Genomic DNA, 15,061 nt, shown 5'->3' with positions numbered 1-15,061 from the left:
AGTGTTTGATCTGAGGCCACATTTGAACTCAGGTCCTCCTGACTTCAGGGCCAGTGCTCTATCCACTGCGCCACCTAGCTGCCCCCTATTTAGTGATTTCTTCACAGGATTCAAAAGTGTCTTTCCCATCCTCCTCCTAACCCTTCCTCTCTCCCCATTAAGGGGTCCCAAAGACACCACGTCTCTACGTAGAATTTCCAAGTCTGGAAAACTCCCTAGATCAGCAAAGAAAAAGGAAACATAGAGGAGGTGTGAGAACACTAAGTAGGACTACTTTCCCTGCCGGGACAAGAGCAAGCCTACCAATCCACACACAGCCTAAAGAAACTAGGCAATGGGCCCTAAAGAAATCAAAAGCCTTTCTGTTTCTCTTGTATCCCTTTGGTGTTAAATGTTTGTTCCACATTTAATTCTGTGTCTACAAGGGAATTCTGAGTATGGTGGTAACAGGGAAACACAAAGACTCTCAAAGACGAGTGGCCTGGAAAGCAGCAGGAGATAATACTGAAAGGTGGTTAAGGTAACTGAAAAGTCCTGTGTTGCTGAGGAATGTATGTTTGGGAATATTGGGGCCTAGAGGTATTCTGAACCCACAAAAGCAGCCAAGCAAGCCTTAATACTCCCTACTTGTCCCCCTACTCATACAGTCTAAAGTGACACTGTGTCAACTAGTGTGGGACCAGGAGAAAGGAGAAAAATAAGACTAAATAAACTACAGGTGGGTTTGATTTGGTTTTTCCAAATGAATTTAATTGATGCCCCCAGCTTCACAGAAAGGGCAAGGCCTTGACTTAAAATAAAAAATAAAAAAAGCATTGTCAAAAAACAAACTATAAAAAATTTTCATCCCTTCCCCTAGCAATAAATACTGAACTAATATATATATACATATGTGGCTCAGGAGGATTCAAGAATAGAAACCTTGGGGACCCAGCCCCCATAGCCCAGCCCCAGCACTCATGCCTATCCAACAATCTCAACCCAAAATATAGGGACCAGTGAAAGTTAGCAGATGGTACCCCAGGCAAGGGGGCAGGTACTGAAAGGGGCTGAGAGAGGGTAATGGAAGGACTGGAGGAAGGGAAGCTAGGTTATGTAATAAGGCAAAAGAAGGAAAAATCCCACCCAAACACATGCCCACCCCTCTGAGTTACTGGGTAAGAGTAATCCAGCCTCTTCATTCCCTGGAACGTCTCTCCATGTCCCCACTTCTTCCCTAGGATGTGAGTCTGAGAGTCATTCACTCTGTGGTCGATATGCCACAGTGGAAGCAGCCTGGCTGCTGGAGCCTTGTGGCTTCCCATTTACTACCAACAAAAGGGGTGTCTCCACACGAATACAGGAAAAGGAGTAGTTCTGGAAGAAATAAGAGACAGAGAAGATTAGTGGGGCTCTTGGGTGGAAGGACATTCCAGAATGGATCACACCCTCCCCTCCTACTCCTCCTCCCACTCAATATTCATGCACCTCTACTCCATCTCAGATTATCCCAGGCAGGGCCACAGTGGGAACTGAGCATAAATAGAGAATAACTGTTAGCCTTACCAGAGAGAACAAGGGTTTGGGACACTGATGAAAAAATCATGAGGGATTCTGAGAGAATTCTGCATTTCCCCAATCCTCTCAAACAAAACACAAGAGAAATGTTTGGAATAGGAGGAAAATGACCACCATGAGTACTGAAAGGATGAGATTTTTTTAAGGAAATCACGAAGAGTAGGAAAAAAAACTTTTATAGTAATTTTTCTAATTATAATAAAGCATACTAACTCACTGTACCTCAGAATCACCCACAGATTCACTGAAAGTTGACCTATAATATAGATTCACTTAGTTTTAAACAAGTTGAGACATTTCTATCAAAGAGCTATTGTCTCACTGCAGGTTTAGAATAAGACATCTGAGGTCCTGATAAGATTTGGGCTCCCCTTTTTCAGATTTGGTTCAAACAAAGAAGTTTTGGGACCCATCACCCACCTTTCCTTTATGCTGGATTTGATGGCGTCGGAGATGGGGCTCAGGGATAGCCACAGAGTCACCAATGAGCACACCCCAACTCTGTACCATATTATACACTGTCACTGCAAAACAGGGCCCCTCAGAATCCACCAGGCCAAATGTGCTGCCAAGGGTAAGAAATACAGATGGAAGAGTGTTGGCAAAAGAGAAAACAAAAAACAAAGGTTTTAAGAAGAAAAACCAGAGAAATAAACTTTCAAAACTAGTTCTATGTGTCTATCATTCTGACTATAAGCCCCAAGAAGGCAGGGCCAGGAGGTATGAATTACCATTATGTATCTTTCCCAAAATACTTTAGACCACCTCACGTATCCAAGGGACACTCAACAAATATTAATGATGATTAAACATCAACCAAATTGCTGTGGCTGAAACCATGTTTCTCGTTTGTCATTTTAATTATGGTCACATCTTCCTTCAATCCTTCCAACTCCCTGCAGTTCTCCACATAAAATTTGAACTGACTAGCCTGCCTTCCTTTATCCCCTGTGCTTTTGGGGAGAGGGAAGGAATAGGAGGCTGAAGGGAGGGACAACCTGTTTCCAACAGTGTAAAAAACACCTAGAATGGAAAAAAAAATCCCTTCACCAATGCAGATAAGCAACTCATCTGAAATCTGTAGTCTAGAAAGTTGCAAGGTCACACAATTAAAATGTCAGAAGTTGAATCCAATTCTTCCTAACTGTAAGGCTAGCCCTCTATCCACTACTATGCCACAGCATCTCCCATACTTACTTCTTATAATTACTCTGTTTTATTTAATTGGCTCTTTTCTCTACAGCTTTCCTTCTCTTTTTAATCCAATGCTTTTTTTAATCCAACTCTTTTTAACCCCCAACCAAGCTACTTTCCTCCCTTCATTTAAACCTCACTTTAAAGCTACCTGCAAAACTCAGCCAGGGTAATAAGATCTACCTACCAAACAGTAGACAAAGCAAAAGCTCAGGGAAGAAGATCATCACAGATTTAACAAGGACCCCTCTGAGGCCAAGGGAAAGACTTGTTTTTTCCACGCAATGACCATTTTGGGGACAGTCAACGAACAAAAGCCACTAAGACTAGGGAGGGTAATCAAGTAAGACCTCAGTTGCCAGAGAAAATCCAAGCAGAACACTGGATTAGTAAACACACTCACAAGGGCACTTTCTCCTCTGTGGTAAGGCTGAACAAAACCTTGCCCAATACCACAGTACCACTGTTTATGCCAGGTTGCAATGCACTCAGTGGCTTTAGCTCCAGTGCCATCTTCTGCCCCGAGGCTGCCTGATATCGCCCATCCCCACAAGGGCCCAACTGGGCTGGGCGAAGACTTCCCAGCATGCTCTGCAACTTCTTGGCCTTCACCTTACCCTACAGATAATGAAGATAAAGAAAACAGGGTCAACAGTCTAGCCCCTCTCCCTAAACTCCACTGTCCCCACCTCAGTCTCACCTCTATCTAGGTTGCCGTCCACACTGCCTAATTCCAATCCCAATAACCTACCATGAAAAAGAGGACGAGTGTCTGTCCATCCAGGCTACCATACCTTGCTATCGAGAAGGCTGGTCAATCTATTCAGGAATTCCAGGAGCTGCTGCTCTCGTTGCCGAGGCTCTGGCCAGGCTGGGTCCAGCACTGCAGCTCTGGAGAAGCCTTCCAGGGCATCCTCATAATTTTCTTCATATTTATATAGCTGCATATAAAGAACTGATTAAGATTCCCCCCCCCATGATATTTGCGCCTAACAATAATATTAACTAACCTCTGTATAGCACTTTAAAGTTTGCAAAATTCTTTACATACATTTATTTTGGTATTTCATTTATATGCTATTAACTAAATAAATACAAATCTTTCCAAACTTCTTCCCTTTTCCTACTGTATCATTTCCCCTCAGTACCTCCCACTTCTTCATTCCCTCCTCTTTCCCTCTAGTGTGCCTATCTGTTATGACATGAGGTAGGGCTGACCTGCCCCCAAAAAAAAAACCCAAAAAACAAAACTTTGCATTTCCTCTACATGAATGTACCAAGCTTTGCTATAATCCTACTCAGCTATATCCACAAACTAAGGCTTAATACATTACCACTTATATGAGTTATAAATTGTTCCACTACTAGCCTTACCGTGGCCCTGTTCAAGTGGAGATCTGGATTGCTAGAGGCAGTCCTGTCCACTTTTTCCTACAGTGAGATATAGTAACAAAAAAAAAGCCATCATTCATCAACGAGCTGTTTCAGCTATGAGAATGGTCACTCTAAACATGGCTTGGAGCCTCACAGAAGCTTTTAAGATTTTCCTCTATGACAAAGAGTGCCCTTATCCACCTTCCATTATGCAGCTGTTTCAGCTATAACTACAGTGGCTATCAGCTCTACCAAAGCGAGCAGATGAATACCCAGATACTGAAGCCTCATAATGAACCAGATAAATTGAATTAAAACTTGTGATTTACTTATCTATGCTACTATTTCATTATGTTTTTAAAATATTATTATGATTAACTGATAGAATGCTGTAAGAAGAAAATTAATAAATGTGAAAGCATTTTGAGTGAATGAATAAAAAAGCATTTATTAAAGCTATATTCCACGCATTGTACTAATCCCTGGGGTCAACAAATGCAAACAGAGACAGTCCTTACTCTCAAAGAGAGTAACAGGAAGCGGTATTTGGGTCTAGGAAGTCACACAGATGGTAAGTAGAACAATAAAACAGTACAGTGACATGCCCTTTCCAGAGACAAGGGTAGTATCAATTTGATTATAGTTCTCAAAGCAAGAAGTAGAAAGGCAGAAAGTATACAACTCAGTTTTAACTTTAAAAGGAAAATGCAATAGACATCAAAGGGATAAACAAGGCTGCATATAGTACTAGTACAAGGAACAATGACAGAGAGAGAAATATCAACAATTTACTAGCAGCCAATGAATTTCACAGTATTTGTGGTTAAGATGGAAAAAACATACCTCATCCTAACTCATTTCCTCTAACACTGGACACATCCAGAAAGATGTTTCTCTTTCCCAACTTTATTAAAAGTCAGATTAAAAATCATACTCAATCTCCAAACCTGATACCTGAAACTAGTTGCAATAGATGAAATGGAAATACAAGGATGTATACTCCCAGTAGGAGAACAGACAGGCCAAGCACACAATAAGGAAATCTTATATACATAATACATATGTGGACATGGATGTACATGTGTGTATGTGTGTATGTATACATGCACGCATATATGCATACATGTATATGTACAAACCTGGACATGTGTACATATATGTCACTGTTTTTTAAATATGTTTTAAAATCTAGGTTCTGAAAGGGGGGGAAGAAAAAATGATCTTTCATGAATTAAAAGCAAGTCTCTGGCAGAGTAGATTATGAAACCTGCTAGAAACCTACTATTCCCCCAATAAAGGTATCTATTCTTTGAATAGTAAAGTATTCATCAGGACAAAGGTACTGGAAAATTATAATTGCAGAGCTAACAAATGGACACAAGGTAGCTATAATGTTCTTTCACTAACAGAAGCAAAGCTGTGTAATGCAAAAAATATGACGCCGAAAGTAGTCTCTCTGTGCAAAAAAAAAGATATAGAATAGCAAAGAGGCTCTGAAAGTCAAATACGGAGTGAGAAGGGCAAATTAATGCTTTCAAAGAAGTTGTGAGCAAGTAGTCAGAGGATGGGAGGAAACTATCTATTTGCAATAGTTTTTTAAGGGGAAAAGTGATTCTGAAACTAGGAACTATGTCCTACCAGGCCTTCAACACAAAGAAAGGATTCAGAACGAATTTAAAGTTTTTCCACTTAAACCTGGAAGAATTCCAGGACTAGGTTACTAAATTACAAATACATGCATCACTAGCTTAAATTTAATCAGACACATATACATTGCTATTTTAGTATTTTAAAATGTATACTGAAATGTTAGTAACTGATTATTAAGAAGCAAGTAATTACTATAAGGTAATACAGTTAAATTTCTATAGAAAGAACAAAAACTGATGTCAGTATATGCTACATTATTTGATTCAGTTAACAAGCCTATGGGAAGTCTGGCCAATTGTCTCGTGCCATTCAGCTGATGATAGTTCCCTGTACCCCAGGCACATGCATACAAAGAAATTAAACAACTCTGAATGACTAACGTTGTATACCCAAACCTGTAAAGTGACAGTAAATGTCTTTCACGTTATTTATTAAAAGGCCACAATCATTTGTGTTAGGAATTTGTTGCTACCCCAACCCCATCTGTCCCAGGTGACCACTAATACTCACTGCTTGGGCATAAGCACTAAGAGCTTGCTGGGAAATCTTAGGGTTCTGGCCTGCGTTGAAGAAGAGGGACAGGTATGCATTCCCTAGGATATCTGAATAAGAAATGCAAAAGCAGTTAAATAAGTAGCACAAACCCAAGTTATCCATAATCATCACTAGACCCTTCCATTTCATCCCACAGGTCCCCCATGTCTAGGGTGACTGTGTCTCATTAGAAAGCCTTACAGCAGGAGTTCTTATACTAGGGTCTATCAACTTGGTTTTTAAAAATATTTTGATAACTGCATTTCAATACAATTGATTTCCTTTGCAATCCTAGGTATTTTGTTTTTAAAAACATTGTCCTGAGAAGAGGTCCACAGCCTTCCCCAGACAACCAAAGGTTCCATGACTCAAAAAAGTTCAGAAAGCCCTGGACTAGACGCTAATAAAAAGAAATTTGCTTAACTCCAGACCCAAGGAATAGACTGTGGGAACAGTTTTGATTCAGCCCTTATGTGTACTGAAATAGTATAGCTCCCTTCTCACAATAATTCAATGGGGGGGGGTGTCACTCAGATTTATCAAAAGAAAAATCTACCAATCCCAAAATAAAATACATGTAATCTTCTAGGAAAGAACTCACACCACGAACGTCCATCGTGAACATCCATCTGCACAGCTAATTTGGCCTGCCGCACACTGTCCATGACATGGCGGGAGTGTTCCTCACCAGTCTCAGCCCGCAACTGACGAAGCACCATTGACAAATTCTGCAGAGAGACTTTGTTCTTGTACTACAAATGAAAGAGAGATACAATCAACTCCCAGGAACTCTCCCCACCCCATCTCCTTCTCAAAAATCACATTCCCTAAGGCCATCTTCTCATCACTCTCATTTCTAATCTCAGTCTCATTTTTATCACTCCTTGTTCCCATCCCCTTATACCAGTTTTACATCTAACTGTTTTCATTCCTGACTGTCCCTCACCCAAATCCATTATCTTCTCCCTTTCTCAGTCCTTTGTCCCTCATTCCCTCTTCCAGGTTTGTTCCTCAATTCCTGTTTCTAGTCTTCTAATTCTGGTTTAGTTTCAACCTGGCTTTCATGCACTGGGGGAATTCCCAGAGAGCAGAGGAATTTCATCCTTTCCATATGTGATTCCTGTAAATATAGCAGGAAGCTCACATGGGAGAGGGCTCCAGAGAAGCAGGTGTGTGCAGCTGCAACATCCCCTTTCTTCCAGTACACCTCACCCAGCTGGTTCCAGGCTTCCACCAGCTCAGGCTCCAGCTTCACAGCCTTCGACAAAAGCTCCTCAGCCTGAGGACTATAGTCTGGAGTCACATTCAGAGCCTTCCCTGTCAGCATAAGAACCCAGGCCTTTTCCTGGGAAAAGCCTAAGAAGGAGGAAAAGGTAAAAGAAACTGAAATCTGAGACAATATTAAAATGGATCTTTCCCCCAGGAAATAGCTCCACCAGTGGGAAGACTTGGTGAAAATTATCATCAACAAAAGTACTGAATTTCTACTAAGTGCAAAACACTATACAAAGTGCTGTGGTCATAAATCATTACAGGTTAAGACATGGTCCTTGTCCTAAAGACTTACAGGTTACCTGGGAAGCGCACATAAAAATAGCTCATGTACATGAAAAAAAAGACAAACATCAGTATAAAGCATCATATGCAAAATATCAAATGAATGATACAAATAACTAAGAGTTACAGGAGTTCACTGGAGAGCAGCAGAAAGTTGAGGAAAGACTTCAGGAATCCAAGCCATCACTGTTGGTTGGAGCTGTGAACTGGTCTAACCATGCTGGAAAATAATTTACAACTATGCCCAAAGGGCAACAAAACCGTGCATACCCTTTGACTTAGCCATACAGATACTAGTTCTATATGACGAGGAGATCAAAGAACAAGCACCCATACATGCAAAAATATTTATAATAGCCCTCTTCAGGGCAGCAAAAATTGGAAATTGAGGGGATGCCTATGAATTGGGAAATGATTGACAAGTTATGGATACTATTGTGCTGAAAGAAATGATGAAGGGGATAATTTCAGAGGAATCTGGGAAGACATATGAACAGATGTAAAGTGAAGTGAGCAGAACTAGTACAACGGACTGTGAGAGATTTAGTAATTCTATTCAATACAATGTTCTACCAGAATTCGAAAAGAATAATGATGAGAAATGCTATCCACCACCAGATAGAGAACTGATGGACTCAAAGTGCAGACTGAAGCATATTTTTATTTCCTTTATTTTCCTTCTTTTTTTTTGGTGGGGGGGGAGGTTGGGGAACATAGCTAACGTGGAAATATGTTTTGCTTGATTTCACACAACTAATGGGTATCGTATTTCTTGCCTTCTCAATGGGTAAGGGAGGGGTGGAGAGAAAGAAAGAACTTGAAACTGAAAATTAAGGAAAAAAAAAAGAATCCAAGCTATTAACAACCATATGAAAAATATATTCCAAATCATTTGAAAAAATGAAAATTAAAGCAACTCTGAAGTTCTACCTCATACCCATCAAAATAGTAAATATGACAAAGAAGAAAATGATAAATTTGAGAGGGGTTACCGGAAAACAGACACACTAGTATGCTGTTAATGGAACTGTGAATTGTTCTAACCATTTTGGAAAGCAATATGGAACCACGGCCTAAAAGTAACTAAATTATGTATACCCTTTGACCCAGCTATACCACTATTAGCCCTACAACCCAAAGAGATCAAAGAAAGTGGAAAAGGACCTAAAATATTTATAGCAACTCTTTTCATAACAGTAAAAATCTAGAAACTAGAAGCGTGTCCTCCTATTGGGTAATGAGTGAATAAATTATGATACATGAATTGATGGAATAGCGGGTGTTATGCTATGAGAAATGACAAAAAGTACAGGGAAGATCTCTATGAACTAATGCTAAGTGAAGTGAGCAAAACAAAGAGGATAACATATGTGATGGCAATAGTGTTATAAAGAAAAACAACTCTGAAAGACTTTAGAACTCAGATCAGTACAATGATAAACCATGAGTCCATAGGACTGAAGACAAAATACCTATCTCTTCCCAAAAAGGTGATGGATCAAAATGTAAAATGAGACATACACTTTTGGACATGACCAATGTGGGACTTTGTTTTGGTGAACTATGCATATTTATTATGAGGGTTTATTTTTCTTGTTTTGTTTTTAAATTATTATTCAAATGGAGAGGAGGGGATACCGTAGTAGGGAGAGCTAATGCTTATATAAATTTTTTTTAAATAAAAAATAAGGAAAGATTTCAAGGAAGAAGTTAGTTCTTACAGGAAAAATAACACCTAAAAAACTGAAAAGAAGAAGAGTATCCTAGACAAAGAAAATGGTACAAATAAGAGCAAAGAAACAGGACTCTGTACAGCCTAGCTGGTAGACAATAAGTAGACTAGTTGTTGAAACAGAGGGGAATAGTAGGAGATAAGGTTCTCTAGCTTCTAGTTTATGCCCTCTCTGATTCATCTTTCATACAGCCAACAAACTGATATTCCTAAAGCAAAGGTCTGATCATGTCCCTCCAGAAGCTCTTTGGCTCCCTCTTATCTCTAATCTAATATCTTCTATTTAACATTTAAAATCCTTCAAAATATGGCTTTTCCAGGATTACTGCACCTGACTCACTTTCACACTGTATACTCGGGCTAAAATGGTCTATACGCTGTTTCCTATCCGTATCAGATCATAACTCTTCTGTGCTTTTGCAAAGACTGCCCACAACATCTGGAACGTATTTACTCCCTCCTTACCTCTACCTCACAGAATACTTAGCTTCCTTCAGCCAGTCAGGCAATAAGCCTTTATTAAGCATCTGCTATGTGCCAGGCACTGTCATAAGCACTGGATATATTAAAAAAAAAAAGATAAAAAACAGTACCTGCTTTCAAGGACACAGGTCTAATGGGGGAAGACAACAAGCAAACAACATACAAACAAGATAAATTGGAGACAATCAACTGAGGGAAAGCACTAGCATTAAGGGGAATTGAGAAAGGCTTCTTGTAGGAGGTGGAATTTTAGCTGAAACTTGAAGGAAGCAGGAAGGCCAAGAGATGAAGAGGGAAAGAACTGCAAAATGGGGGACAACCAGTGAAAACTCCCAGAGTCCAGAAACAGAATGTCTTGTTTGAGAGGTGTCACTGGATTGAAGAGTACACGGTGGGGCGGGGAGGTGAGGAGACTAAGATGTAAGAAGACTAGAAAAGCAGGAGGAGGCCACGTTGTGATGGGCTTTGGAAGCCCAAATAGGAGACTTTTTTTTTAAATATGATCCTGGAGGAATAGGGAGCCACTGGAGTTTACTGAGTAGAAAGATGGCATAGTCAGCCCTTCACTTTAGGAAGTACAAAACTTTTGCCACAGGAATACCACTTTGACAGCTGACTGGAGGATGGACTAAAGTGGGTAGAGAAACCTGAGGCAAGGAGACCAGCCAGGAGACTATCACAAGAGGCCAAGGGTGATGTGATGAGGGTACGGACCAAGGAGGGGGTAGTGTCAAATGAGAGAAGGTGGCACATATGAGAAATGTCATGAAACTAAAGACTTGGCAACTGACTGGATATGGAAGATGAAAGAGAGTGAAGAGTTCTAAGTTTTGAGCCTGGGTAACCAAAAGGATAGTAGGACCTTCAACAGGAATAGGGACATTAGAAGAGGAGAGGTGTCTTCCCTTCTTCCAATTTGAAATGTCTAACAGATAGTTGGAGAGGCGAGACTAGAGGTCAGGAGAAAGGTTAGAGCTAGATAAAAGGTAGGTCTGGGAATTATCAGTATAAAGATGATAACTGAATCCATGTGAGCTAATAAGGCAAACAGTGCGGAGGCAGAAGAAAAGAGGGGGCAGGCCAAAGCCTTGGTGGACACTCATGGTTAGTTGGCATGATCTTGCTGAAGCTCCAGCAAAGACTGAGAAACAGCTGTCAATTAGATGGGGAGGAAAAGAAATTAATGTCCCAAAAACCTAGAGAGAAGAAAGTGCCATCAAGGAGAAAAGCGTGATCAATAGTGTCAAAGGCTACAGAGAGGTGAAGAAGGATGGCAAGTGAGAAAAAGCCACTAGCTTTGGCAATTAAGAGATCATTGGTAACTTTGGAAAGAGCTGTTTTGACTGAACATTATAGTCAGAAGCCAGAGCGTAGAGTCAACAGAGGAGAGGAAATGGAAATGCTGATTGTAGATTCTTCCAAGCTCAATTTACATGCAATGTCCTACAAGAAGACTATCCTGATCCTCCTAATTGTTAATATTTTCCCCTTGTAAATTACTTTGCACATACTTTGTACTTAATTTTCTATACAGATACTGCTTCCTCCCAAATAAATGTTGGAGTCTTTGAGAGAAGGAACAATTTAATTTTTGTCTTCATACTCCCAGGCCCAACAGAATGGCTGGTACAAGGGACACTTAGTAAATATTTATTGAATTAGTGAAGTTTTGAAAAGTTATGAAAGACCTAGTTTAGACTGTATTCTAAAGATCATAGGGAGCCATTGAAAGTTTCTAAGTGAGAGAGTAGCATGAACAATCTGTTGTTATAGGAAAAGTATTCTGGCAGCTATGTTCAGGTTGGAAAGGTGAAGGCAAAGAGTTTATTGAAATACTCTAGCTAAGAAGTGAGCCCTTTCACATCAGAGTGGTGTGACCCAAGAGTGAAAGAAGCTGAGAATTTGGGAGATTTGGTATAGGGCTTTTTCAACTACACGCATTAGCTATGGTCTATACCTATCAGAAAGGCTAGTTTTGGGGCAACTAGGTGGTGCAGTGGATAGAGCACCGGCCCTGAAGTCAGGAGGAGCTGAGTTCAAATCCAGCCTCAGACCAAATACTTCACACTTACTAGCTGTGTGACCATGGGCAAGTCACTTAACCCCATGGCCAAAAAAAAAAAAAAGACTTGTTTTGTTTGACCAGCTAGAGGTGGCCCCTTTACAGAATATACAAAGTGAGAAAGAGGCCATCTCACTTCCCAGGCAAGGAACACTGGTGTTCTATCTTGAATCTTGAGGGCCATACCTACTGCTTCCTCTATCTTGTGTAAGGTCTTCTCCATTTCTTCTCGCACATCCTGATGTTTCTGACCAGCATACTCAACTGGATGTGTCTCAAAGTAGTGGTCCCGAAATGAATACAGTTGGTCCACCAGGTCCTAAAAAAGTATAAGGATGGTGCCATCATTTGAAAGGAACAAAAAGCAGAGGAATCTGAGATTGGCTGGTCACAGAAAGCAATCTTTAACTCTGAAATACCAACTCCCTCATACTCTTAGGGGTGAGGACAATAGGACTGCGATACCAGAGTGCCATTGATCATAACATAAAGCAGCCAGGGTTTCAGGCTCATATTTCAGGAGTGTTCTGCTCCAGTATCCATAAAAAAAAGTGTAAATGTCAAATAACATTTCTCTCTCCCTTATCAATAATCTGTTGATATGTTCTCATCATGAGGATCTGGACCTCAATCACAAACTTGTCTGCTCCACTACTGGCTGAGGCCTGAAACTGAGGCACAGAAAAACACATAATTTTTGTGATAAACACACCAGGGCATTTTGGGGGGTTCAGGTAAGAAGGGTAGGCAGCCTCTAGGGGTCCCTTCTACCCCCTATCTAACCTGTGATAGATAATATCAACTTATTCCTTTCTTCTTCTATCTGCCTTCTATTTCTATGCTTTATATATGCCTCTTTTTCTGTCTACCCTCTACAAGGTTACTTTGGAATATCCAGTACAAATGAGATTCATTATTAGGAACATTCTTTGAGCACCACAGTCACCCCCAATCTCCAACCTATTTCCTCCTCTCCTGGGCTGCCCTAATTAACAGGGATCTTTGGATCTTAGATGTAGACTTGGACAGAACCTTGGGGATTACCTGGTCCAACTAGAGAAAAGTGAGGCCCAGAAGGTCTAAATGATCCAAGGCCTTCCAGGTAAAAAGCAGCAGACCCTGGATTTGAACCCAAATCCTCAGATTCCTAATCCAACACTCTTTTTACTATACCAAGCTGCCTACTATATTTTAAAATGACTCTGAAGTAAAAAATAAAGTTGAACCAAGCTCCTTGGGAATAAGTTAAACCAGATATGGTTACAACTGGCACTGCTTCAACCTGATTCTGCTGCTAATTTTCACAAATGTTAGAAATGCCTTCAAAAGACTAGAAATGAGCTATAATGTAGATCTAGTATTTAAGCTTTAACTGCCTTAAACCATAAGGAGCTGAGTTCCTGAGCCTAAGGGATTATGTCAGATCACTATGGATAACGTAAACTAAAGCAAAACTAAACTAACGGGTACAGCTCACAGCCACCTGCCTTAAGAGGCTGGTCCTCTCAGCCACTTGTAGTCCTAGGGACTTCTGTACAGGAAAGAGCAGACGTAAGTCTTAAAGTCGTACAGACGACTTACCCCTCCGCCCCCCCAAAAAAGGTGGCATGAGAGAAGTACAAAACTGTCTCTATTGTTGCCAGCTTCAAAGTGCGGGGAATGGGGGAAGGGAGCCAAAACAGCTTTACAACAAGTGCATGGTAGGTGGACTTGCTGAAATGGGGAGGTGGGAGAAACTGCACTCTATGGGAGAAAAGAAATCGAAAGAGTTGGAAAGAAACGAAACCAGAGCCCTGTTTGTAAAACGTAAGGGAAAGTTTGCTAGTAAATCTCCCGACCATGCCCCTTCCACCAGACTACGAAGTGTAAATGCCCTGGGCATAGTAGGCGCGGTGCCACGGCGCCTGCTTAGCATCCTGGCAGCAAGAGCCGCCCCGCCCCCAGCCCCCGCAGCTGCCAATACGTAAACGCGACCCCTACTCCACCCCTCCCTAACCCAGGAAGCTTCGCAGCCCAGCCCACCCCCACCCCCAGGCCAGGACGCTTCCGCACCCCCAGTAACGGCCCCCCTACTCGGGAAAGAGTTTGTAGAGTAACTACACCCCGCATCCACCCGGCAGCATGGCTGGGCGCGCGGAATCACCCCCAACAAACCAGTCTAGCCTAAGCGCTTTTGCCCCCGGCCCCTACTTGCAAGAGCTGCACGGGGTGTTTGGCTTCCTCCTCTTCTTCAGCCATCGTTCCTCCGGCTACAGCCCTCGCCTCCCCCCAGCGTTACAACCACAGAGAAACAGGAACTCGCGCGGAGCCACAGTGACATCTAGAGGAGGGGAGGCTCCCCTGCTCACGTGGCGCAGCGCCCGACGGACGCCCACGGGGTTCGTCCGTCCGTCTGCTCCTCCGTGCCCTAGCAACTTTCTGCAAACGAAACCCCGACGGGGAGGCAAGTCGCTGTAGGGAGGCATATTTTCACGTGCATATTTTTGTGTACATCCATATTCTGTAAATATGTATGCATTGTACACTATATACAACATATGGCTGTGGCCCAAATCCTATAGCCACCGTGTTCTCATGTCTCATTTTAACTGCAGGCCAGCCCATTCCCGAGCAGGGACAAAAGAGGCAGCACATAGGGGAGTCAGGAAGACCTCTTGTTCCGGGCTTGCCTGGGACACGTTCATTCTATGGTAGCTGTGTGAGCCTGAGGGAAGTCACTGAACTTCTCCAGACCCCCAGGCACTAGGGCTATAGTTTGCAGATGAGAAGTGTGCCATTCTACCATAGTAGAGATTTCCACATCAAGAGCTCTCCACACTTAGGAAACCAAAAGCTATCACGCACGTTCTTGGCAACCAATTTTTACTTCTTTGAATTACAACAAAACTTAGTTCTCTTATAAAGGCCTTTTGGTGCTC

General features: G+C 41.7%; 1 protein-coding gene across 1 annotated transcript; it reads right to left on the bottom strand.

Moving 5' to 3' along the window:
- Positions 1–723: 723 nt before the first annotated feature.
- TTC5 (tetratricopeptide repeat domain 5) lies at positions 724–14,443 on the bottom strand. The gene is made up of 10 exons (XM_020998889.2): positions 14,334–14,443; positions 12,330–12,462; positions 7,454–7,665; positions 6,911–7,061; positions 6,286–6,377; positions 4,126–4,182; positions 3,546–3,692; positions 3,155–3,369; positions 1,978–2,122; positions 724–1,356 (listed from the first exon to the last, which is right to left on the bottom strand). Exons 1-10 carry the CDS (start codon positions 14,379–14,381, stop codon positions 1,237–1,239), a joined length of 1,320 nt encoding a protein of 439 aa, XP_020854548.1. The 5' UTR covers positions 14,382–14,443; the 3' UTR covers positions 724–1,236.
- Positions 14,444–15,061: the final 618 nt, after the last annotated feature.

This window comes from Phascolarctos cinereus, unplaced genomic scaffold, assembly GCF_003287225.1.
Source record: "Phascolarctos cinereus isolate Bilbo 61053 unplaced genomic scaffold, phaCin_HiC Scaffold_3;HRSCAF=262, whole genome shotgun sequence".
Taxonomy (NCBI): Eukaryota; Metazoa; Chordata; class Mammalia; order Diprotodontia; family Phascolarctidae; genus Phascolarctos; species Phascolarctos cinereus.
Note: the sequence above shows the minus strand (reverse complement) of the source record. Positions and strands in the feature narration are given on the sequence as shown.